General features: G+C 50.3%; 1 protein-coding gene across 1 annotated transcript in view; it reads left to right on the forward strand.

Annotated features, from left to right (window-relative positions):
* Positions 1-27,263, forward strand: part of GNL3L (G protein nucleolar 3 like) — a 608,820-nt gene that overhangs the window by 200,824 nt on the left and 380,733 nt on the right. Inside the window, exon 7 of the mRNA XM_069645327.1 lies at positions 22,662-22,765. Within this exon, the coding sequence (XP_069501428.1) occupies positions 22,662-22,765 (104 nt within the window). The remainder of the gene's footprint in view (positions 1-22,661; positions 22,766-27,263) is intronic.

Consider the following 27,263-nt stretch of genomic DNA (forward strand, 5'->3'; position numbering starts at 1 on the left):
ACCGTTCCTTTTCTGATTTCTCTCACTCATGTTGTTTCTCAGTGTCCCTCAACGGTCTGGTTTGGGTATGGTTCTATTCACGCTTTACACCACTTCTGTCTTTTCTTATCACATATTTCAGTTTTCGGGTGCACCTGTAGGATGACATCCAAATCCTTGTGTCTTTTCCTTCTTTCAGTGATTCCATTCAATCCTGTTTGTATTTATTTTATTTGTATAGCGCACCAGTCCCAGGGGCAACCGGGCGCATCACTTAGTTACAACACGATAAGGCAGACAGCACAATAATTACAGAAGTTACAGATATAAAAACAACAGTAGGAGACATAGCATATTATAATTTACAACAATTACAGATAGGCACAAGATTACACAGTGAACCTAAAGCTAGAGGTCTTGGGCGGACAACCATGCTTTAGTTAAGTGTTTGAATCTAAGGAAAGAGGGCTCTGCTCTTAGCTCATTTGGGAGCGTGTTTCATAATTTAGCTGCCATTACAGGGAAGCTGGTTCCACCTGATCTTTGATGGTTAAAACGTGGAATAACAAGGCAGTTAGTCTGAGCCATTCTGCGGGGTCTGATAGAGTTGTGGAGGGCAAATCTATTGGCCAAGTAGCATGGTGCTTGGTTGTAAAGGCATTTGTGTGTAAGGGCAAGAGTTTTTCAGAGAGATCCGATGTGGGACTGAGAGCCAGCGTATGTTGCGTCTGGTGTCAGAAATGTGGTGGCGCCTGGAGATGTTAAGGGCTGCTCTAATAGCATTGTTTTGGACAATTTGTAACTTATTTAGGTTACAGCGGTTGGTGCCCAGGTAGAGTGCATTATAGTAATCAATCTTGGACAACACAAGTGTCCTGGCCAAGGTAACACAATTGGTTGAAGAAAGACCAGTGGCCAGTTCTTCTTGGATGTCTTCTCATTTTCTTTATTTAAACACTAAGAAAACAGAAATCTTTTTTTCCAATCTTCTAAAATCTTTCCTGTGGATTCTGTTCCCTCAATGTTTCTTCCCTTATTATCTCATGCACGTAATCCTGGAGTCTTATTTGACCCTTCCTGTTCTTTTCAGATTCATATTTCTTCTGTTGTTCATGCTTGTGGTTTTCATTTATTTAACATCTGGAAACTTTGTCCCTTGCTTACTTTTTTCTCTGCAAAAACATTGCTTCAGACCCTGGTTTTATCTCGGTTGTACTATTGTTGCTCACTCTATGTTGGTCTTCCTAAATGTGTTTCTTCTTCCATTACTGTCACTTCGTTCTGCAGTTCACATTCATTTTCTTCTCCTGCCGTCTCCCCACATTTCTCCATTTTTGGCTCGCCTTAAGCGGCTACTGGTTCAGCAGTGCTGTGAATCCCAATTTCTTAGTTTGGTCTTTAAACCTATTCACGCATTGGCTCCTCCTCCTTTATGTGCTCTGATTTCACTTCATCATCCATCACGTAATCATCGTTCTGTTTCTTATTTCTGTTCCCTTGCCTCCTTGTGCCACTTCTAGTTTTTGTTCTTCACTTCTTTTTCTTTTATGTTGAATTTGAAGAGGGAGACCCAAACGTGGACCTTGTTACACCCATCCCACTCTCAGCCCGGCGACTGAGAAACTAGAGGTGTAAATCGCTTCTGGGTCCTTCCTCCCCATCATTGATGTATCAGAGGTATGAGAAGCGCTACTCGGATAACCATTCAGACCATACCAGGATGATGGTATTGAAGAGATACACCTGTCATCGATCGAACAAGTCGACTGAACACAACCTCAATGCCTATGACGTCACAATTGACATCACAACGTAGATACGTTAGACATGAAGCACATAGACAGCCCTGCATGAAGTTACACAGACATTTAGGTTTGTTGCTGATAGACTTTAAGCACATGCTCATGACTCGCATAGTTCGAGGACTGGCACAGGTATACATTTCGCTATGCGGAAACCGCAAGACGCATGAGGATGCATATGAACCGCTTGCTGGCACTTAACTGCAATTAACATGGGCGGCCATGTGAATAACGATGAAAGCCATAGGTACATTTGAGTGAATGGGAAAAGCGAGACTAACTTCAGAATACAGGGAAAGGCTGACAGGCTGATCCTGTTGAAGCATATAAACCAGGCTTCCAGCTCAGACACTGTGGACAGCCTCTCCAAGGACAAGTGGGAAAGGAAGGTTTAAAGTTAACAGGAGAGATAGGACACCTGCAAGGAATACAAGCCGAAAAACCTTATAATTGCAAGCAAGAGAGCTCCATTTCGTGGTTCCTACTCACATTACCTGAATCTACGAGAAAGAGCCTATTCCCATTGAACCACAGGCAGTAAGATACAAAAAGTAATACAGGTTCAAATCTGAATGTTCTGTCTCAGGGCCGTGGAGATGGGAGATGGTAACTTATTGGTAGCATGCAGCACCTACTGGGTCGTTCGCACTACCTTGAATAGTTGCACTTGTTCTGGTTACTGTCCAAACCTTTAATGCTGAGAAGACTCTCTGCCCAATCCCTAACCACCTTCCATGATAAGCGTACACTATGTTGCACCGCCTTTATACTAACCTGTAACTTTGTATTCGTCACACATAGAGGACGTCTCGGGAGGAGCGACCAGATATGGCTTACCCAATGATGATACTAATCCCTTATGGAATGCAAACATAGTTCGCCTCACTAACCAATCCCTTCCCATGTTAGGTTTTTTGTAACGTCCTAGGTTAACAAAACAGAACGACTGGCACCTGGAGAGCGAGAGCACTTGGAGAATCTTGCCTTGTTCATGTTGCAATCCCTGTTATTTGAATTGATAATAAAGACAGTGAACTTTGTCCTATGGCTGGGTCTTCCATTCTTGGGGTAGGGGATTTCTAGGTCCCAGTTCCTCTTCCACGTAAATGGGGAGACTGATGATAGTTCCCCCTGCCACTCTATTACAAATTATTTGTATTCATGTTTAGAAGAACATTACAGCAAGCTGATAAACATACAAATTGCTGATGGATAATTTATGATATGTAAGAATTATGAGGTACAGTAAATGTTTTGTAATGCAAACTTTAAAATATTTTGCGAAATTGATAACTGAGAAGTAGGATTCACTGGGGGGACAAACTAGACATACAAGTGAAACAATCAGAGAAAAGTGTTGGGTAAGAATTGGTGCAGTCACACGGTGTGAGACTACACAAGACTTATCTGCTTGGTGTTAGGTAACCCACCTTTTGGTATAGGTGTGTACTGCACAAGTTGGTAGTGTGACTGAGCAGCCAGACATATCTCAAGAGGGGTGAATGTGAGCTGTAAAGCTATACAGATGAAATCAGTCAATACAAGTGTTAGTCAAGATTGTATGCAGTACCCTTTGGGTGCACTACAACAACCCTGACCTCCTGGCAAAAGGAACCCAACCTTTAGTATAAGTCAGTACTACACAGGTTGGTAGCGTGTTGAGCAGCCAGGCCTCTCTCAAGAGGGGTCAATGTGAGCTGTGGGGGAGTTACACAGAGATTCACAGTGATTCAAATAAACCCTTACACGCAAGGGTTCCTGATTAAACACTAATTTATTCATCAGTCACTTAGAATAAGACTTCCGCAGAAGGGGCAATATAACAGTAACACTCCAATACACTTCAAAAATACACACTCTTAAGATGTCTAAATCAGTAAGTACCCATTTGGGATGGCCCACAGACACTACCTGCACCCTCAGGTGACTTCAATAGTTAGGGTCCTGAGGACATGAATATATCACTGTTGCATTTAGAATCAGATTTAAGACTATGTCAAAGGAAAAAGGTTATTCAGAACAAAACCAGAGATCACACAGATACTTATTCTGAAGCAGGTAAGTACTTTTGGTAACCCCCAATGCAAAGTTGGTTAACCGCTTCCTGGAAGGAAGATGCAACACCCAAGCAGAGAAGAGAAGAGTCATTCAGGGAGCCAGGCCAGCCAATGTTAAGTTAGCAAAAGTCAAGGTGTACTGAAGCACTTCTTGCAGGTAAGTAAACGTCTTGCACAATGTTTTAGAAGTCTTTGTAGAATAAGTAGAAATTCAAAGTAGGGCCACAAGCTGATTAGGCTTGTGAGGTAGAGAAGATGCAAGCAACTCTACAAGAGCAGCCGAGACAAGTTTCCAACGAGGACAAGCAAGGTAGCACAACAAGAGGTAAGTTCTCTCAGACATTACCTTTTTAGGTTGAAGGAAAGTGCAGCAGATGACTTCTGTTCCTGTGCAGCTCTGGAGATCCTGGTATTCCTGGGCCTCAGTCGTGGGGACAAGAGGGAGGATGTCTGGGGACCCCTGCACTACAATGGAACGGTCACGGCTCTCAACCGGCAGCCTTCAAACAAGTGGCACTTATGGTGTTTCAGCTCTTCGCGTCTACCGCAAATAGCAACACTGCGGTTCCTGGCTGTCGAGATGGGCTTTCCTTGGATCTGGGGTCCCGCACTCTGTTGAGGGAGCTCAGGCTCAGTCAGTCCTGCTTCCTGGGAGTCCGGAGGATCTTCCTGGAGCTCTTGGATAGCTTAAAAGCAACGCACACAATCTGGTGTTCCTCTCCCTGGCTATTCGGTTCCAGCAGCAACTGTAGTGGAATTTCAACCAGCTCCGAGAGGATGTCCAGGTGGCTTACTTTGTAGTTGATTGGTCCCACCAACTCAGAGGGAGAAGTCGTCCTTGCCGGGGCTTCTCTGTCGATATGAATTTGGAGTTTCAGCACAGCAGCAGGGCTTTACCAGGCAAACCAACGGTCCAGGAGTTGCAGCAGGCATCCTCTTCAAGTTCTTCAGATTCCTTCGTCCAGTGGTAGACTCTGCCTTCCAAGCCAAAAAGCCTTTTTTAAAAAATGGCACCCTTGGGTTCTCTACTGCAGCTGCAAACGTAGCCCGCGGTAAATGCACACTACGATAGTTAAAAGTAAACCACTGCCACCAGCCACTCAGTGAGGAAAGGGTAACATAAACATGTTACTGAGAAGCTAGAGAAAAGGGATACTCCAGCACTATATTGTAAGATATTGTTTGCTGGGTCTGGAAAGTTACAAATGTATGTAAAGTTAGTTCTCCAGCATGGGGTCTGGCATGGATTCACATGCTCATGAATATTCCCCGTCGTCAGGCTGGGAATCATCGGTAAAGAAAAAATCAGTATCAGTTTTGTTTCTGATCTGTCTTTCTTAGTAGTAACCAATCACTGATCTCTGGGTCATACTGCCCCCAGCCAATGACTGCCCTCTCCCTAAGCTCCTCCCCTGGCATCCATCCTCTGACTTTTACCGCACGTTCAAGTGTTGGGAGTCTTCGTGCTTTAGCTTTTACTGTGTTTTCGCGCTTTTTCAGGAGATTTTCTCATTTTTTCGGTTTAATCGAGCCTCAAGCTCCACCGTTTCTACTTCCAATAACGGAGACCCGTTTTGGAATTCTTCTACCCCCCTCAAGGGTTAAGTTTTCATCGAGTTACGCTTCTTGGAGGATTCCAGAAGATCTGTGGCCTACCTCAACGGACATGGCCCAGGACAAGGGAAGCTCGACGCCCGGATCCAAGCTGTTCAGGAGCTGCCCGGGATGGGGATTGCAAAATGTTTTCAAGGAGGACTAATGTTCAAGATGTCTCTACTGCCTTCATGAGGACAAGACGCACGTGGAGAAGGACACTGCGTTCTGCAAGAACCTGTTGGAACGGACCAACCAAGATCGTCGTCCCCACCTCGCCGCCTGGCTGGAGAAGGGCACAGCAGGTGAGAAGGCGAAGAAAAAGTCTGAGCGGTCTTCTAAGTCCTGTGAGGGCACCCCGGCTGCCCGCGGGCACCGGGAGCACTGAAAGGTCGGGCTCTTCGGCTGCCAGGCAGGACGCGACTTCCCCGGCACGATCAACCACGAGCCAGCGCTCTGGTTCGGGGAAGAGGAAGTCCGAGAACCCGGGTAAGCTTCTGGAGAGGCCCCGGTCGATCTCGAAGGGAGCCGAGGGGGAGCGGGGCGATGACCCCCCCCCCCCAAAGCGAAGGTGGTGAGGGCCTTGATCCACCCGCATAGGCCTCTATTGAGGGCCCAGAGTTTCCCTGCCACTGTGGAGGGAATCCTCTTTCCAGACCATCGTTAAAACCCCCGTGAAGACCCCGGTGGAAAAAGGGGGGGGCCGTTGGCCATTACGGACTCTGATTCAGCCTCCGAGGAGGATCCGGTGGAAACCGTGAAAGGCCTCAACGAGAGGTTCGTAGACCTCAACGAGAGGTTCGAGAAGGTTCGATCCCAGGGGAAGGTTCCTGCTGATGTGATCGAAGATGGCGACGATGGCGATGACGTGGGCCCAGAGGAGCAGCCATCCCGTCCGTCGCAGCCATTGCCAGAGCCCCAGGATAGCTCGGCGGCCATTTTGTTGGCAATCCAATCCTTATGCACTGAGATAAGGACGAGGTTACCACGGACCCCGACGGAGCATCCAGGACTGTCGGGAAGCCCTCCGAACAAGCGGAGGAGAGTCCACCCCGCACCGCCCTTCATGCCCACGAGGCCTGTGGACCCCTCATCCCACTCACCGGACCCTCGGGATGATACGGCCACGGATACAGCAAGGGGGACAGACGACGACGGCGGCGATGATACAACGGACATTCTGTCATCACCTCCCCTCCTCCCCCCTCGGGCCTCTCCGCCCGACGAAATAGGCTCTTTCCACGCCATGATAACCAGGGCATCCAAGCTCTTCCACCTCTGCCCTGAGGAACAGAAAAAGGAAGGTTTTCCTCATCAACGACGAGAGGCCAAGAGAAAGACTGTCCTCGCGGTGCCATTGCTCGACGACATCGGGGACGAGGGGCTGGCTATCCTGAAGAACCCTTACACGACACCCGCCAAAAGGGACAGGTATGAGAAGAAGTACTGGGTCCCCGATGCCGCCCCCTTGTGCCTCAGGGCCCAGCCCACGCTGGACTCTGTCGTCTCGGCATCGGCCAAGAAGAAAGCAGCGGGTGCGGCGGCTTCAACTTCCACTTCCCTGCCGGACAGCGAGGGCAAGAAGTTGGACTCCATGGGATGACGAGTCATCTCGTCGGCGGCGACGACGATTAAGGCGGCCAATGCCTTAGCGATTGTGGCCCGTTACGACAGGGAGCTTTGGTTCAAAATAGCTCCTCTGCTAGACTTCCTACCGGACGACAAGAGGGCGGAGGCCCTACAAATTCTGCAGGAAGGTGAGGTGGCGTCAGATCACGCCATAACGGTGGCAACCTACATTGCCGATATCGGATTTCGCCAGATGGGCAACGGGGTTTGCTCCGACGACGAGGATGGCTTAAGGCGACGGACTTTCGCCAGGACGTCCAGACCAGAGTGTTGGACATGCCGTTTGACGGCAACAACCTGTTTGGGAAGACGGTGGATGAGTCCCTCCAGGTCATCAAGACAGACACGGAAACAGCCCGGTCCCTAGGAGTCCTTCAGCAATGGCGGCCCTTTCGGAGCTCCGGAGGCAGACTGGGAGCCTCCAAGGGATCCATCGGTGGCTCTTCTACTTACCGCCAGGCGGCCCGCTCCTCGTCCCAGGAGGCCTACAGAGGCCGCGGCAAGCAAGGAGGGTCTCGCCGCCGTCGTCAAGGAGGCCAAGGCGGCAAGGCCTCTTCCAAGCAGGACTGAACCGGCCATAGAGTCGGGCCCCCACCTAAGCACCCCTGTGGGAGGCCGGCTGACGAAGTTCGTCAGCGTGTGGGAGTCACTCTCCACCGACCGTTGGATGCTGGACACCCTGGCCCGCAGACACTCGCTAGAATTTCAAAAGAAGTGTCCTCGCATTCCTCCCGTGGCCAGGAAGGAGAATCGCGTCCCTCAACTTCTGTTGGAGGTAAGGGCGATGCTCAAGAAAGGTGCCATCGAGCTCGTCCCCAAGAGGCTCCGGGGCTCCGGAGTATACTCAAGGTACTTCCTCGTCAGAAAGAAGACAGGCGGTTGGTGCCCCATCCTGGACCTGCGTCGGTTGAACAAGTACATCAAGGCACAGAAATTCAGGATGGTCACCCTCCAGCACGTGCTGGGACAGCTGGAGGAGGGCGACTTCCTATTGTCACTGGCCTGGGGGATGCTTACTTCCACATCCCCATTCTAAAAGGACACAAAGTTCCTCAGATTCGTAGTCCTCGGTCGTCACTACCAATTCAGAGCCCTGCCGTTCGGATTAAAGTCGGCACCCAGGGTGTTTACCAAGTGCCTCGCACCAGTGGCAGCACGGCTGCGCCTGCAAGGGATCCACTTCTACCCCTACCTGGACGACTGGCTAATCCGTGCAAGGTCAAGACAACTCGCCGTCAAACACACAGCGAGGACCGTCCGCCTGCTCACGGAACTAGGATTCGCCATCAATTACCCCAAATCCCACCTGGTCCCGTCGCAGGTGGCACTGTTTCTGGGAGCGAAGCTCGATACAGTGAAGCGATTGGCATCTCCCTCGGAAGAGAGGACGAAAGCCATGTTGGGCAAGGTGCAGCGCCTGTTAGCCACGGAGGTGGCCAGTGTGAGGTCCATCAAGTCCCTCCCCGGGATGATGTCCTTGTGCATCTACCTTGTGCCCCTTTGCAGACTTCGGATGCGTCCGCTGCAAGAGCTCCTCGACGCCCGCTGGATTCAAGTGGCAGGCAGCTTCGAAGACAGGATCCCGCTCGGCGAGGAGTTCCCTCGGGCGATTTTATGGTGGGGTACCCGTGCGCACCTCACGGCAGGCACAGACTTTCAGACCCTGCCGTATCAGGAGACGGTGACGACGGACGCCTCCCTGGAGGGATGGGGGGCCGACACCGGAGATCTCCACGCAAGAGGCCTCTGGCTCCCGGAGGAGAGGTCTCTCCACATCAACATGCTGGAGCTACGAGCCCTGTTCTGGGCGCTCAAATCGTTCCTTCTGTCCATCAAGGAAAAAGTTGTGAGGATCTTCACCGACAACACCACCACGATGTTCTACATCCAGAAGCAGGGAGGCACCAGATCCCCAGCCCTATCCAAGGAGGCCCAGGATCTGTGGCACTCGGCCGTCGCCCAGGGGATGTTTCTGGTTCCCTTCGACCTGGCAGGAATAAAAAAACATTGCCGACTCACTCAGCAGGGAGCTGCGCTCGTGCCACGAGTGGGAACTACGCCAGAACCAAGTGGATCAGCTCTTCCAACGATGGGGCAAATCCCATATCGACCTGTTAGTGACGGCAACGAACTCCAAGTGCCAGAGGTTCGCCAGCAGGTTCACACAGCCGAGGAGCATGGCCGATGCTTTCTCTTTCCTTTGGGACGGCCTGTTCCTGTACGCGTTCCCTCCGTTGCCGTTGCTGCTCTGTCTCATCAACCAGCTCAAGAGGTCCAGGTGCAGGATGATCCTCGTCACACCGGCGTGGCCGAGACAGATCTGGTTCGTGGACCTTCTGGACTTGTCAGCGTCCCCACCTATCAAGCTGGCGACGGACGCGGATCTTCTCTCCAGAGAAGGAGGCGCCAGTCTTCATCACGACCCGGAGTCGCTGTACTTGCAGGCTTGGCTCCCGCAGCACTAGAGTTTGGAGGATACGAGATCCCAGCTGACTGCAGAGAGGTTCTTGCAAAAGCCAGGGCGTCCTCAACTCTCAAATGCTATGGACATAAGTGGAAGAGGTTCTCTGTCTGGTGCCGTGCACAGAAGATCAACCCTCTGCGGATTACGGCCCCTCAAGTATTGCCGTACCTACTGTCGCTGGCCAAAGCTGGACTAGCTCACGCCTCCATCAAGATACATCTGGCTGCCATCTCCCAATACACCAGAACTACAGGACGGGCGTCCTTGTGGTCTCATCGCCTGGTGAAGGAATTTATGAAGGGACTATTCCGATCCTTCCCGCCGGTGAAGGCCCCTGCCCCGGCGTGGGAGCTCAACGTGGTGCTGACCAGGCTCATGGGGGCCCCAATCGAGCCTATGCATTCGGTGCCGTTGAAGTTCCTGTCGTCGAAGACGGCATTTCTCGTGGCCATCATCTCCGCACGACGAGTGGGAGAGATCCAGGCCCTATCTTGCAAGCCTCCATACTTGACTTTTCACAACACGAGGGTGGTGCTTAGGACGCATCCCTCCTTTATGCCCAAGGTGCCGTCGTACTTCCACCTCAACGAGCCCTTGGTGTTGCCAGTTTTCTTCCCGTCGCTTTCGACTCCGGCCGAGAGGACTTTGCACTCGCTGGATGTAGCTAGAGCGCTGAAGTTCTACGTGGACGGCACGAAGTGTTTTCGGAAGACATCACAGCTGTTTGTGATCTTTGGACCTCTGAATCAAGGGAAGGCTCTCTCGAAGGCTTCCATTTCCAGATGGCTCTCTGGCTGCATCATGCACTGTCACCGGTTGCCAAACTGACCGCTGCCCGGCCGTCCGAGAGCCCATTCGACCAAAGCGATCGCTGCTACCACGGTGTTCTTGTCTGGTGTGCCCCTGCTGGACATCTGCAGGGCTGCTACGTGGAGGTCGACGCACACCTTCACAAGATTCTACTGCGTCGATCGGGACTCCAGGGTCGGCCAAGCAGTGCTGCGCAACCTGTTCGCTAAAGGTGAGCCTGGTGAGGAGGTAAGAGATGCTTAATGTTGAGTTGTTGTATTGCTTAATGTTGAGCCTGTTGCCACCTCGCGTGGTTGTGCATGTTTATACTGCTATGTATTCTTATATTCATGAGCATGTGAATCCATTCCAGACCCCATGCTGGAGAAGGAACAAGTTACTTACCTGTAACTGTTGTTCTCCAGCATGGGTCTGGCATGGATTCACATGCGAACCCTCCCTCCTTCCCCTCTGCGGCTCCTCACTTGGTCATACTGCCACTCTACGTGCTACCAAATCTGAGGATGGCTGCCAGGGGAGGAGCTTAGGGAGAGGGCAGTCATTGGCTGAGGGCAGTATGACCCAGAGATCAGTGATTGGTTACTACTAAGAAAGACAGATCAGAAGCGAAACGGATACTGATTTTTTCTTTACCGAGGATTCCCAGCCTGACGACGGGGAATATTCATGAGCATGTGAATCCATGCCAGACCCATGCTGGAGAACAACAGTTACAGGTAAATAACGTGTTCCTTTCACTTTACTGCTCTTAGAAACAGTAGTTTATCCAAGAGAAGTTATTTAAACCTTTGGGAAATCTGAAAGACTTCCCTGTGCCACTGCACTGAAGGTGCAATGTAAAAGATGATGCCTATGGAGTTTGTGTTTTAGTGAAGCATTCTTTAAAAAGGCATTTGTTTGTAAAAGTTCAAGCAAACTTTGGAATAACTTTTCAAAATCAGTGAAGTTGGTGGATACTCTTTGGATATGCGAATACATTTTTCCTACACCCTGGAGTGACCTCAATAACAAGGCTAGTATTGCATTTATATATAACACTAATCATCATTTCAGACTCTGGGCCTCATTACGAGTTTGCTGGTAAAGTAACAACTGTACCGGTAAGGTTGCTGGTACCGTTGTTACCGTACCGGCAAACTACGAGGTCTGCTCGCGGGTGCCTTTTTTTGGCCTGCCAGGTCTGACCTGTGGGCGGACCAACACATAGGGCTCAAATGGGAATGGGGAGCATTTGTTTCCGGCGCCCAGTAATGGGCCGCAATGACCCGGTAAGTGCCCATTCCCGGCCGCCGGAAAGAAAAATGATACCGGCGGCAGCCCCGTCACGGCTACCGCCGGTCTGATAATGAGGCCCTCTGAGTTTCAATAAGGAAGAGTTAAGTAAAAATAGAAAGGTTAGAACATACTTTCTTATAACAGGAAGAGAATTGGAATACTCCAATGAAATCTAGGTAAGCCTTTCCCACCAGTAAATGTGTTCAACAAATCAGTCAATTCGACAAATTCTATAGTTGTGATCGCTTCTTGGATAAAAGTCTTTCACAAAGTCAGATAGTTCAGAAAATCACTGTAGGAACACAAGCTTTTAAGCCTGTGCAAAAGTGAGTTGAAATCAACTCAGTTACGCAAGTGCAAATCTCAAGTGAGAAAGCACGACTTAAGGCGATAAGGTAAGTACCCGAAGCCCAAACAGTACCTCTAGTTAGAAGAAAAGTGGTCCAGCTGGATTCAGTCTTGCTACAGCCAAGCAGACCCTGGTTCCTGAGCCACAGTCGTGGGCACAAGAGGCAGGACATCTGGAGGGCTCCTGCGGCAGTACTCGAGAAGGTCGTTGGCAGCTACAGGCTCTCTTCGATTCAGCGGCACTTCACGTTTTCAGCACTTTGCAAATAGCACTGATGCAGAACGAATATCTCCGGTTGGACTTTCCTTGCTCCCTCGGTGCTGGACGGACTCTGGTGAAGGGACTCTGGATCGGGTTTTCCTGCTTTCGGTGTGTCCTTAGGAGGCTCCTGGAGCTTTTTGGCCGTTTCCGTTCCGTGGCAGATGTTGCACTCGGTTATGGACACTCGACCCCGGGCATTGGCTTCAGCAACGGAGAGGCACAGAGTCGGGGATTGCGCCAAAGTGGAGTTCGTCTCGGGGTTCGTGGATCCCACTAACCCAAGGGGAGAAGTTGTTCCGTCCGGAGCTTTTCTGTCGATACGAAAAAGGAGGTCGGCACAGCAGCAGGGCTTTGCCAGTACTTCGAGGTCCAGGAGGTTGCAACGGGTTTATCTTCACAATTTCTGCTTCGGATGTTTCTTCCAGTGGTCGACTCTGCCTCTAGTTCCGAAACCCTCACCTTTTAAGCAAGTTTTCACATTCATGCACAGCCTAGGTTGTCAATCACACAGCAGGGTAGCTGTCCTTTTCAGGACAACCAGCCGGCCAATCAGCACTGATTTCGTTCAGGCACTCCTAGAGACTAAGGACAGGGGAGTATTGGGACCCTCCCTTTCATCCTTTCCTTCCAGACACACACTGAAGCCTGCCAAAAGCAAAACGCACAAAGGACTCAAACCTGTCTCAGCGCACAGAGTAAACGCCAAGAAAGACCCCACAAACAGAAAATGGTGAAAAAAGAAGACTGGGCCATTTTGACAAAATGGACACCCATGGGTGCTGTACTGCAGCTGAGGGTCCAGCCTGCGGTAAAAAAGCACACTGGTAGTAAAAATTAAACAACTGGCACAAGCCATTTCAAGTAGTGAGGGTAACAAAAAATGTTAACTAAGTAACCCCCCAGCACTCCACATAATATGGTGTGTGCTGGACCTATAAAGGAAAAGGGTAAGTAAGATCAATTTCACCTTACTGTTCTTGGCAACAGTAGTTCACCCAAGAAAAGGCATTTAAACCTTAACAGAAATCTAAAGGAACCTTAACAGAAATCTAAAGGATTTCTCAGTGACACTGCTCTGAAGGTGATTTGTGTCACTATACAAAAAGCAGATGCCTATGGAGTTTGTCAGACTCCAAAAACAGTGAAAACAAAATCCAAATCGGGGGGGAAAAACAAATAAGTGAGAAAAAGGTCCCACTCACTCAGGAGTTAAAATTAAAAAGTCCTAAGTTCAGCAAAAGAGCTGGGGGTCTCTAAGGTGGGGGAATTTTAGCACAGAAATTACAAATCTCCCTAACAAGAAGAAAGGGTATTAATTGTTGAAATAAAGCAAAATGTGAAGGCTACGACAAATATGCTGTAAACACACTCCATTAACTGTTGAATGTAGGCGCTTTCCTGTAAGAAAAAGCATACATTTTCTCAATTCTATGAAAAGAACAAATCACGTTCCACCAGAGATTGTAGGACAATTTCTGAGCAGTTTTCCAGTTGGATTCAATAAGGTGAAAGAAACAGATCAGGGGATTGGATGGTGATTATATTAGGTTCACTAGGGCACCAACAATCAGATTTCCCAGTGTCAAATGTTCATGAAACGAATATGTTGCACATTTCCCCCCAAAAAAGAATATACATATTTACATCAGACTATGGTATGGGTAAAATCAGCAAATGGTGCTTGACATGACTAGCACAGACTAGAGGTAGCACGTGACATTTTTGACACTCTAGCTGGTGTTAAGTAAGCTCTCTGTAAAATAAAGTAGTGGGACTGTGTAAGATTAGCAGCAACTGATGTGGTAAAGGACTGATTCCAAATGTTAACCCATATGTCAGGAGAAGGTTGTAAGTTCCAATCCAATGCCCATTGTTTGCAAATTTTGGAATTGAGATGATTATCTTCTATAGGTTGATTGAGAACTGTGGATGGTTAAGATGCTTTAGTGGGTGAAGAATTAATTGTTTTGTTAATTTAGAAGGCTCATTTTGCTTATGAGGTAATGCTTTCAGAATTTGATTTATAAGACTACCATATGTTTTGTAATTGGAGTTATTGAGATGAAAACAAATGCATAGCTGGGGAAATGGAATAGCTGTGTAGTTATGAAAAATATGTTTAACAAGACCGATACCTCAAGTGTACCATTTTTGTAATGTAAGTTGGGGCTTAAAAGGGAAGGATTTATTATACCACAAGAAGGTGTTGGCGATATCCTGAGCAGTTTAGCAAACAGTACCAATCATTTTTTATGGAGTGGAAAAGAGGTAGCTTTTTGATAACGGGCCACGGTGAAGTCTGAAAGAAGTGATAAAAGTGTGATAAGTGTAGCCTTTATTTTAATCCAGGTAGGAGCTTTTGTCATTAAGTAGATGGATAATATGTCGCAATAAAAAGGCGTTTTGATATTTCAGGAAATCTGGACTCTTTACACCACCATTATCTTTATTAGCTTCAAGCTTATTAAGAGCCAACTTGGGATTTGAATAATAGTATGTCAATATTTTGAAAGACTGTAAAGGATAGAATAACTGGGATCCTTGAGAGATAATATAAAACAATAGATTTAGTTTAGTTTCTTTATTTCTCCAGCATGGGGTCTGGCATGGATTCACATGCTCATGAATATTCCCCGTCGTCAGGCTGGGAATCCTCGGTAAAGAAAAAACCAGTATCAGTTTCGTTTCTGATCTGTCTTTCGTAGTAATAACCAATCACTGGTCTCTGCGTCATACTGACCACAGCCAATGACTGCCCTCTACCTAAGCACCGCCTCTGGCAGCCATCTTCAGATTTTTACCGCACGTTCATGTGTTGGGATCCTCGTGCTATTGCTCTCGAGCGTTAGTGCTATTTTTTCGCGCTTTTTCACAAAAACTTCGATTCTTTCGGTCAAAAGAGCCTCAAGCTCCACCGATCCTACATCCGATCAACGGGGACCCGTGTCGGATTCATCTGTGCCCCTCAAGGGTGAAGATTTCGTCGAGCTACACTTCGGAGGACTCCAGAAGCTTCTCAGGCCCGGTCTCGGAGATGGCCCAGGAGAAGGGAAGCTCGACGCCCGGAAAGCTGTTCAGGGCCTGCCCTGGATGCCAGCTGCAGAACGTCTTCAAGGAGGACGAACACTCTTTCTGCCTTTACTGCCTTCATGGGGACAAGACGCACGTGGAGAAGGACTGTGCGTTTTGCGGCAACATGTCGGAACGGACCATGAAGGACCGCCATCAACGTCTCGCCAGCTGGCTGGAGGGTAAGAGCCCGTCTGGCGAGAAGAAGAAGAAATCTGAGCGGTCTTCTAAGACCTTTGAGGGCGCCCCGGCGACGGGGGCCCAACATAAGGCCAAGCACCGCGAGTCCGCTGGCACCGGGAGCGCCGAACGGTCGGGCTCTACGGGCGCCAGGCAGGGCGCACCCTCCCCGGCACCATCAACCACGAGCCAACGCTCTGGGTCGGGTAAGAGGAAGGCCGAGCACCCGGCGAAGCTCCTGGAGAGACCCCGGTCGAGCTCTAAGGCAGAGGAGGAGCGTGGCAGTGCCCCCTCCCTCAAGGATAAGGCGGTGAGCGCACCTAAGGTGGTGAAGGCCTTGATCCATTCGACCAAGCCCTCTATCGAAACGGTCGCGGCGGCCCTGGCCCAGCCTGTGGAGGCTGCACCAGTGGTGGCGGCCTCGGGGCCCAGAATCTCCCTGCCTCCTCGGAGGGAGTCTTCTTTCGTGCCCATCGATAGGACCCCCGTGAAACCCTCCGTGGGGAAGAAGGGGGGGCAGGGCGTCGTCGGAGATTCGGCCTCAACCTCAGAAGAGGAACTGATCGAGGTCTTAAGCCACGGCCTAGGCGTGGAACAAGACCAGCCCGTCGGAATGGGCCCCGACGCAGGTGACGACGACGACATCGTCGAGGATACCGACGGGGCCCCTGCTCGCCCGTCGGATTCCCCTCTGCCAGCGCCGCAGGACAACTCAGCGGCCATTTTGTTGGCTATACAGTCCTTATGCTCCGAGATAAGGACGAGACTACCGTTACCGACGGAGGAACCTCTCCCGTCGGGGGATCCAGAACCGGGACCTTCTGGTGTTCCCCCTACCAAGAAAAGAAGGATCCATCCACCGCCTCCTTTTCAACCATCGCGCCCCATCCAGCCCTCCTCCCCGTCCACCCGAGGGGATGATACGGGGACTGACACGGCAGCGACGGGTACGGACGACGAGGCATACGACGAGGATTTTCCGTCGTCGCCTCCCCCCAGGGCTTCTCCGCCCGACGAGATTGGATCGTTCCACTCAATGATCGCCAGGGCATCCGAGCTTTTCCAACTCTGCCCTGAGGAGAAGAAAAAGGAAGGCTTCCTTTACCAACGGCGCGAGACCAAGAGGAAGACGGTCCTCGCAGTGCCTCTGTTGGACGACATTTGGGATGAGGGCCTTTCCCTCCTCAAGAACCCTTCCACGACGCCAGCGAAAAGAGACCGGTACGAGAAAAAGTACCGGGTCCCGGACTCGGCCCCCCTATGCCTCCGGGCGCAGCCTACCCCGGACTCCGTCGTCTCCGCGGCAGCCAGGAAGAAAGCGGGGGGGGGTGCGGCCTCCACGTCGACTTCCCCGCCGGACGGCGAGGGAAAGAAATTGGATGCCATGGGACGCAGAGTCATCTCGTCGGCGGCGACGACGATTAAAGCGGCCAACGCCTTGGCTATCGTGGCCCGCTACGACAGGGAACTCTGGTACAAGATAGCTCCCCTGCTGGATTTTCTGCCGGACGACAAGAGGGCGGAGGCCCTTGAGATCCTGCAGGAAGGTGAGGTGGCCTCGGACCACGCCATCACCGTGGCGACGGACATCGCCGACACTGGGTTCCGCCAGATGGGCAACGGCGTTTGCCTTCGACGGCGCGGATGGCTCAAGGCTACGGACTTTCGGCAGGACGTCCAGAACAGGGTCCTGGACATGCCCTTCGACGGGAACAACCTGTTTGGGAAGACAGTGGACGATTCCCTTCAGGCCATCAAGGCGGATACGGAGACGGCCCGGGCCCTTGGAGTGCTGCAGCAACGGCGGACGCCCTTTCGGAGCGGCGGAGGCAAGGGCGCCTCCAAAGGTTCCGGCGGCGGTTTCGCTTCCTACCGTCAAGCGGCCCGCTCGTCGTCGCAAGAGGCCTACAGAGGACGAGGCAAGTCTGGCGGCCCCCGCCGTCGTCGCCAAGGGGGCCAAGGCGGCAAGGCCGCGTCCAAGCAGGATTGAACCGGCCGTGGGGTCGGGCCCCCACCGAAGCACCCCGGTGGGAGGCCGGCTGGCGGGCTTCGTCAGCGTGTGGGAGTCCATCTCCACCGACCGTTGGGTGCTGGACGCCCTGGCCCGGGGCCACGCGCTCGAGTTTCAAAGAAGGTGCCCGCGCGTCCCCCCCGTGGCCAGGAAAGAACTTCACGTCCCTCAACTTCTCCTGGAGGTGAAGGCGATGCTCAGGAAGGGCGCCATCGAACTCGTCCCAAAGAGGCTTCGGGGCTCCGGAGTCTACTCGCGTTACTTCCTCGTGAAGAAGAAGACGGGAGGATGGCGCCCCATCCTGGACCTGCGACGCCTGAACAAGTTCATCAAGGCGCAGAAGTTCCGGATGGTCACCCTCCAGCACGTCCTGGGTCAGCTGGAGGAAGGAGACTTCCTATCGTCGTTGGATTTGGAGGATGCCTACTTCCACATTCCCATCCTAAAGGGGCACCGAAAATTCCTCAGATTCGTGGTCCAAGGGCGTCATTACCAGTTCAAAGCCCTTCCCTTCGGACTGCGGTCGGCACCCAGGGTTTTCACCAAGTGCCTCGCACCGGTGGCGGCGCAGCTGCGCCGCGAGGGGATTCACGTCTACCCCTACCTGGACGACTGGCTCATCCGCGCCAAGACGAGGGAGCTCGCCGTGGTCCACACGGCAAGGACCGTCCAACTCCTCACGGACCTGGGATTCTCCGTGAACTACGCCAAATCCCACCTGGTGCCCGCGCAAGTCGCACTGTTTCTGGGAGCGAGGCTCGACACAGTGTCCCTTCTGGCCTCCCCGTCGGAGGAGAGGACCAGGACCATCTTGGGCAAGGTGCAACGGATGTTGGTGGCCGACGCGGCCAAGGTGAGGTCCATCAAGTCCCTCCTCGGGATGATGTCTTCCTGCATCTACTTCCAGACCCCAGCCCACCAGGTGACTGTGACCACGGATGCCTCCCTAGAAGGGTGGGGAGCGCACACCGAAAATCTGCACGCAAGGGGACTCTGGCTCCCGACGGAGAAGTCCCTGCATATCAACGTCCTGGAGCTCCGTGCAGTGTTTTGGGCCCTCAGGTCCTTCCTTCCGTCCCTCAAGGGCAAGGTGGTGAGGATCTTCACCGACAACACCACCACCATGTTTTACATCAGGAAACAGGGCGGAACCAGGTCCCCAGCGCTGTCCAAGGAGGCGCAGGACCTGTGGCATTGGGCCGTCGCCCAAGGGATTCTTCTGGTGCCGTTTCATCTGGCAGGGATAAAAAACACCATCGCCGACTCACTCAGCAGGGAGCTGCGCTCGTGCCACGAGTGGGAACTACGGCAGGATCTGGTGGATCGCCTCTTCCGACGGTGGGGCACACCCCAGATCGACCTGTTCGCGACGGCGACGAACACCAAGTGCCGGAGGTTCGCCAGCAGGTTTCCCCAGACGAGGAGCATGGGCGATGCTTTCTCGTTCCCCTGGGAGGGCCTGTTCCTCTACGCGTTCCCTCCCTTGCCTCTGCTAATCCGGCTCGTCAACCAGCTCAAGAGGTCACGGTGCAGGATGATCCTCGTCGCACCTGCGTGGCCGAGGCAGATATGGTTCCCGGACCTTCTGGACTTGTCGGCGTCCCCGCCAATCAAGCTGCCGGCGGACGCGGATCTACTCTCCAGGGAAGGAGGCGCCATCCTCCACCACGACCCGAAGTCGCTGAACTTGCAGGCCTGGCTCCGGCAGCGCTAGAGTTTGGAGGATACGACATACCGGCCGACTGCAGAGAGGTTCTTGCAAAGGCCAGGGCGTCCTCGACTCTTAAATGCTACGGACACAAATGGAAGAGGTTCTCTGTCTGGTGCCACGCACAGAAGATTAACCCTCTACGGATTACGGCTCCCCAAGTGCTGCCGTACCTGCTGACGCTGGCCAAAGCTGGTCTGGCACACGCGTCCATCAAGATTCATCTTGCTGCGATCTCCCGATACACCAGAACCACGGGCAGGACGTCCTTGTGGTCTCATCGTCTGGTGAAAGAGTTCATGAAGGGACTGTTCAGATCGTTCCCGCCGGTGAAGGCTCCGGCCCCGGCGTGGGAGCTCAACGTGGTACTGACCAAACTCATGGGACCTCCGTTCGAGCCTCTGCACTCGGCCCCGTTGAAGTTTCTATCGTGGAAAACAGCTTTTCTCGTGGCCATCACCTCCGCACGACGAGTGGGAGAGATCCAGGCCCTTTCCTGCAAGGCACCGTACTTGACTTTCCACGACACGAGGGTAGTGCTCAGGACGCACCCCTCCTTCATGCCCAAGGTACCGTCGGACTTTCATCTCAACGAACCCTTGGTGTTACCTGTGTTCTTCCCGTCGCCTTCGTCGCCGGCTGAGAGGACTTTGCACTCGCTGGATGTAGCTAGAGCGCTGAAGTTCTACGTGGACCGCACGAAAGGTTTTCGGAAGACGTCACAACTCTTTGTGAACTTTGGACCTGTCAATCAGGGGAAGGCTCTCTCGAAGGCTTCCATCTCCAGATGGCTCTCCGGCTGTATCATGTACTGTCACCGGTTGGCAAACCGACCGCTGCCTGGCCGTCCGAGAGCCCATTCCACCAGAGCGATCGCAGCTACCACGGCGTTCCTATCTGGTGTGCCCCTGCTGGACATATGCAGGGCTGCTACGTGGAGGTCGACGCACACCTTCACGAAATTCTACTGCGTCGACCGGGATTCCAGGGAGGAGTCCAGGGTCGGCCAAGCAGTGCTGCGCAACCTGTTCGCCTGAGGTGAGCCTGGTGAGGAGGTAAGATGCTTAATGTTGAGTTGATGTGATGCTTAATGTTGAGCCTTTGCCACCTCCCGTGGTTGTGCATGTGTGTACTGCTATGTATTCTTTATTCATGAGCATGTGAATCCATGCCAGACCCCATGCTGGAGAAGGAACAAGTTACTTACCTGTAACTGTTGTTCTCCAGCATGGGTCTGGCATGGATTCACATGCGAACCCTCCCGCCTACCCCTCTGCGGCTCTTCACTTGGTCATACTGCCACTTCACGTGCTTCCAAATCTGAAGATGGCTGCCAGAGGCGGTGCTTAGGTAGAGGGCAGTCATTGGCTGTGGTCAGTATGACGCAGAGACCAGTGATTGGTTATTACTACGAAAGACAGATCAGAAACGAAACTGATACTGGTTTTTTCTTTACCGAGGATTCCCAGCCTGACGACGGGGAATATTCATGAGCATGTGAATCCATGCCAGACCCATGCTGGAGAACAACAGTTACAGGTAAGTAACTTGTTCCTTATACCATGCGCAGAATACCAGGGTAACTGGGTGCCAGAGACTTAAAGCAAGTTCCAACAAGTTATAGGCATTTTCAGAGCTATACACGACAATAATAAGTGCAGGTCACCGGGTTACATGATGCTCGTAGGACAGACACAGGAACCAAAAATGCAGTACAGTAGTGAGACAGTGGTTAGTCAGGCACTTGGCCAATTCTTCTTAGCAAGCCAGGATTTAGTTTTGGCTCAAAGTCCAGAAGTATGATTCCGATCGAAGGTTCACGGGTATAGCATTCCATTGTTTGGCTGCTATGACCGGGAAGCTAGAACCACCCTTTTTTTTTTTTGGGTGAATGTGGGGATGGAGTGGCAGTGAGAATACATCGTTCTGGTTGGTCTGGCCGAAATGTGTTTTTTAAATGTATCCGCCAAGTCCTTGGGGGCGTCATTCGAGAGGCATTTGTGAATGATGACGAGTGATCTAAGGGTGATTCTGTTTCGTACTGAAAGCTATTGGGCGTCTTGTCTAAAGCCAGAGATGTAGGAGAGACGTGGGATACTAAGGGCATTATTCTGCAGCACCTGAAGTTTGTTCAGGTTGCGCTCCGAGGTGCCAAGGAAGAGGGTGTTGCAATAGTCGATTTTTGAGAGCACTAACGCCCTGGCTAGGGTAATGCAACTAATGGGCGAGAGGAATGCCTTGCAGGCATTGATGAGCTTATTTGGGTAGGCCGTGGAGGAGGCTATGGTGTTAACTTTTTTTTTGAGAGCAAGCATGGAATCCAGATAAATCCTGGGGGATTTGATTTCTTTGGCCACTGTGATTAAGTTACCATCTATGTCGGTAGAGGCGTAACGGGGGTCAATTTTGTTTAGATGTGGTTTTCTCGTCGTTAAGGCATAATCCGAGTTTAGCCATCCACGCCTGGATCTCCAGGTAGAGGTTGTTAATCTGTTTGGAATCCTGTTCGTAGCATTCTGATAGTGATGAGAACCTGGCTATCGTCGGCATATTTTGTGTATGTGACACCCAGGTTATCGAGGCAGTCGAACAATAGCTTTGTGAAGATATTGTAGAAGGTTGGTGATACGGACAAACCTTGGGGGACGCCACAGTGTCTGAGCATATAATCATTCTTGTTCTAATCCTTCATGATAAAAAAAATGCTTAAAACCATCTCCTTCATTTTTCCTTCCCTGAATAATGTTTTGAACCCCTTCGGTGATGCATTTTTTGTTATTCTTTCTCTTTGATGTATATGTGAAGCGCTTTGGATGAAAGCATTTTGTTTCCTTTTTTGACGTATCGTTCAGTCAAGCAGTGCAACCCTTACAAACATGGAGCTGAGACTCTGAGTATTTGAGCCGCTGAACCCCACTCTCTATTGCTCATGAATTGGTGGCAGGTACGAGCGAAGGATGCTGTAGAAAGAGCAACTTGTCATGTGCCTCTATATCCCACTCCCAGATCCAGCAACTGCTTTTCTGTTCACACCAGATGGGAGGCTCGTCACTTAGGTTGCTGGGTCCTGCCTTAAACTCCCAGTACCCCCATCTTGGTAATAAAACATATTGAATTATAATTGGTTATTTATAACATGCTTAATACCCAGAGGTTTCTAAGCGCGGACCAGGGGATCGAACCTGTGTTGCTCCACGTCGTCTTGCTTCCAAGGCAAACACATTGCCCCTGAGCTATCCTCAAAAGACCATATAGCTTGCTGTTCAGTTTGGTTTATTTGGACACTTAAATCCGTGAATCTTGTATAAAAAAAAAGAATATTATGCTTTGATAAAATATCAATTTTACACCTATCAACACTGTCCTGGTCTCTTCTTTCTAAAGAACAGGTCTACAACCAGTCCATCCCACTTTCAACACAGGTAAATATTCCATGGTCCCATCTAACACGGTTTCTTATTCCTCTTCTTCTAGACCTGGTTTCCAAAGAGATTGTGGAAAAGTGGCTTAAGTATCTACGGAACGAGTTCCCCACTGTGGCCTTTAAGGCCTCCACGCAGCAGCAGAATAAGAACTTGGTAAGTACGTTTTGCTGGCTATGACTCCTAACAGATGTACCATGATGTAGAAACATTCTACTGTAAAATTGTATGGATTGCCTTGTCCCTCCTTTTACCATATATGACAGTTTGATCTCTGGCATCTCCCTTGGTTTTCCCAATTTCATTATTGCAACTGCCTGGGATCACTTTCAAGCCTTTAATCCCTGGCAGGAACATTTACAATGGAGAACTGTGATAGAAAATATTGCATCACATCTGTTTGACTAAAGGCTACTTACCCTAGTAACTCATGTACTGCTACCTGGATTGTACCATAGCAGGTGTATAGCACTTTAATAATTAAGGATCATGAGAATAGGTAGCTTGGCCACTGTCAAGACCCACCCCTCTTTACATACATACCCTCCTTTATAAACATCTCTTTTCTATGGTTTTTGGCCCGGAAGGAATGTACAGAATAGAGAGCGGGTTGCATAACTGATCGATTAAGAGTGCATGAGTTATTACTTTGAGTACCTGGTTACTTTTGCATTCGCTCCTGCGTGCCAATCACAAATGATGGTGAGGAATGTTAGGCAAAGTTTGCATGCAGTACCCTCTGGGACCACTACACACCACTAGTACTACAGGTGTAAGCAAAACCAAACTTTGGTATAAGTCTGTACCACACAGTTTTTGGTAGCGAGCTGAGCAACCAGGCTTATCTCAAGAGGGAATGTGAGCTTGTAATGAGGTTACTCACAGGTCTACAATTACAAGTATTCAAATAGACTCTTACACTCAAGGTTTCTTGGTAAAACGTTATTAATTCATTATACAGTCAGTTAGAAAACATTCACTAAAAGGAGGCAATCAATATCACACCAAAGTATACTACAATACTGCACACTAACCGGTTCTGAGACATTTAAACCACTTTGAAGGAGGAGCAAAATGGCATACAGAGCATTTGTAGTAGGAGCAAAAAGGCATAAGTTAATAAAACGAATAGTAGAGTTACTTTTAAACAATGCAAATAGTTTGAGTTCACAATAGGAGTTGGTCCAATGCAATAGGTAGGCCACATTCAATGGGCTAGAGTCTTGTATAGGTAAAAACGGTTCTGGTAGTTAAACGAAAAAGTCTTTGCCACGGTTCTCAGAAGTAGTTCCTAGAAGAAAGGTTCATATGTCGGGTCACAAGCTGACTAGGCCTGCAAGTTGCCAAGGTTTCACACACTTTCGCAGTAAGAGGTAATTTCTCTCGGTTGGGTTTTCACAGTACCTTATTTTGAAGAAAAGATGCAGCTAAAGACTTCTGTTCCTGGCAGTTCCTGCAGATCTCGCTGTTCTGAGCCTCAGTCGTGGGGACAAGAGGGAGGACGTCTGGGGACTCCTGCACTGCACGGGGACTGGTCACAAAGCTGGCAAACTGGCAATTCTTCGATTCCGGTAGCTGTCTTCAAGCGCACAAACTGGTGTCCTTCTCCCTGGTTATTCGGTTTCCTGCAGCACTCTGAGGAAAATACAACCAGCTCCGAGAATGGTGTCCAGGTGGCTTACGAGTTGATTGGTCCCACCAACTCAAAGGAAGAAGTCGTCCTTGAAGGGCTTCTCTGTCGAGATGAACTTGGTGATTCGGACCTGAATCAGGGCTTCACCGGGCAAACCAACGTCCAGGAGTTGCAGCAGCCGTCCTCTTCCAGCTCGTCTTCGATTCTTTCGTCCCAGTGGCTGACTCTGCCTTCCAAGCCAAGAGACTCGCCTTTTAAACAGTTCCCCCATTAATTCCAGCCTAGCTGCCACTCACCCAGCAGGGTGGCTGTCCTTGCTGGACAGTGAGCCAGCCAATCACACCAGAGTGCATTTGGGTCTACTAGGAGACTAAGCACAGGGAGTTTCGGGCACCTCCCTCACTTCCTGTCCACCCCAGACACTCTGGCGCCAGAGACGGTCTTCAGTCCTGAAGCCCGCCAAAGGCGTAGGAACAAAGGGACCAAACCTAGTTTGGCGCGCAGAAACAAACTCTAGAAGGACCTTTCCAAAAAGAAACGGCGAAAAAAGAAGACCGGTACCTCGTTTTTACCGAGGGGGCTCAGACGACATCCTGAAAAACATGGCTTCCGCGATTTAACGCTACCGTTGTTCGCGGTCAGGAAAAATCATGTTAGTTTGTTGTAAAACCACTGCCACCAGCCTTTTCGCTAGGAAAGGCTAGCATTTGACTGCTACATGAGTTTCTAGACACGGGATACTAGGTAACCTCTCCAGCACTCTATTGTAAGATAGTGTGTGCTGGTTCTAGGAATTAAAGACTAGTAAAGTCAATTTAATTTTACTTTCTCTGGGAAACAGTATTTTATTCCAGAGAAGGTATTTAAACCTTGGGACAGCCTAAAAGGCATCCCTGTCACTGCACTGAGGGTGCTGTGTGACACACATCAAAAGATGATGCCTATGGAGTTATCTAAACCGCCATAATCAAAGAACACAAGAGTAAAACACATCAAAATACATGAGGGAGTGGGGAAAAAAGGCTCACGCTCTCTCCAGGTAAAACAATTGGGGGTCTCTAAGGTGAAGGGAATTGGCACATTTATGAGAATTCTCCCTCACAAGGAACATATCAGCATGATACTGAGCATACACTTTACCCAAAACTGTTTTTCAGCACGTTTTTCAGCACAATCTCCCACTGCTGTTTTCAGGGTATGGGTTTACCGTCCTACACGTAGGCAATCCTTTGTCTTTGCTGGAGTCATCTAGATTGTGCTCAAGCATTAAAGGAAAATGTAGAAGGGGCTTAAAGGGGATCTGCAAGGATAGAATTTTAAGATAGAATTACCATTTTGGTGATCCAAGACCCCTGTTTTAGGACCCCTCAACTTTTTGCTCCCCCCATCCTCCCTGTTTATTTTTGGATCCCTGACCTATTTCTGGTTGCCAGGACGACTTTACGTACCCCTTTTCCTGCTAATTCCCACCGTTTTTTTTTTTCCCAACTTGGTTTTTATTTGCATTTCTTAATCTCATAACAACAAACAGATCATAAAAAAAGAGGAAAGTAGAAGGGAAAAAAAACATTGTCGATCAATGAAGAAAACACCCACCCTCCCCTTGTCCTACCCACCCAGACCCCGTAACACCCACCCCCCATCCAGGAGAAACTGTTCAACTTGTTATCAACAACCACCTCGCTCGTAAACGCTCCAGTTACAGCTCTGTCTCATCCTGAGGATCTACAATCCCAACAGCGTCATTGACCTTGGGCAGCATGCTCTGCGTGCTCCCTCCTTTAGGTAGTTTATCAATTCAGCCCAATCAGACCTAAACTTCACATGTTCTCCTTGTATTGAGCAAGTGAACCACTCCATAGCTAGCACTGACCACATTTTGGTCACCCATTCATGTTCATATGGAGGGTCCTTGGACCTCCATCGACGCGCCAACACCAAGGCCGCCGACAACATCATAACATAAACCTTGCGACTGGACTTGGTGGGAATGTCTCTCAAAACTCCGCCCAGGCCTAACATGTCCAGACCCGATTCTTGCCGCCCACATTCCTCAGCGTATATACCATCGGCTGCCGTATTTGATTCCAGAATGACTCCAGTTTCGGACATTCCCACCACATATGGGCCCATGTGCCAATACCCCCAAACTTCCTCCAGCAATCCCGGGATGACAACAGGCAGATCTTATTTAACCTGACTGGAGTTAGATGCCATTGGACCATCAACTTTAGCCACGTCTCCCGGACCTGAAGGGACCTTGTTGATCTCGGTATTTGAACCCACAAATATTGCCATTCTAAATCCCCGATAGCTGCACCGGTATCCGACTGCCACTTCTGCATGTATTCCAGGGTGGGGGATCTTCCCCCTCCCTTTATATGCTTATAAATGGACGCCGTCAACCCCCGGTCTCCTGAGTGCGTGTCTAAGTATTTCTCGAAAGGCGTTAGTGGTCTTAAACCAGCTTGACGCACATCTGAATGGGACAGCCAGTGATGCAATTGTATATAGCCATATCTATGTCGCTCGTCTAGATTGAAATCCAGCTTACACTTCTCAAAGTCCTTAACTTTGCCCCCCTGGAACATATCTTGTAACATCCGACAACCACCCTGATACTATGTATCAAAACCAGAGTTGTTACATCCCGGGGTAAATTGTGGGTTTTCAAATATAGGGGTATATGGAGAAGGGAATGTGGTAATATGGGATCCCTTCACTGCTGAGTCCCACGCATCTCCCACAGTCGAAGTAAGATCGCTTGAGTACATTTGAAGGGTTCTATCTGACCTTGGTTTCCACAGAATTCCCTCCAGAGGCCCCCCCCCACCACCGCTCTATCCATTGGTCTCCAAGGTTTGTTACGATCATTCTTCTGGCAGTCTCTAATTATTCTAATTTGGGCCGCTAGATAGTACCCCTTAAAGTCTGGCACTCCCAGTCCCCTCTGGTGACTCAGGCCCTCATAAGAGATGCTGACAGTCTTGGTTTCTTGCAGTTCCATATGAACCTGCTTGT

This window comes from Ambystoma mexicanum, chromosome 2p, assembly GCF_040938575.1.
Source record: "Ambystoma mexicanum isolate Mex_15411 chromosome 2p, UKY_AmexF1_1, whole genome shotgun sequence".
Classification (NCBI taxonomy): Eukaryota; Metazoa; Chordata; class Amphibia; order Caudata; family Ambystomatidae; genus Ambystoma; species Ambystoma mexicanum.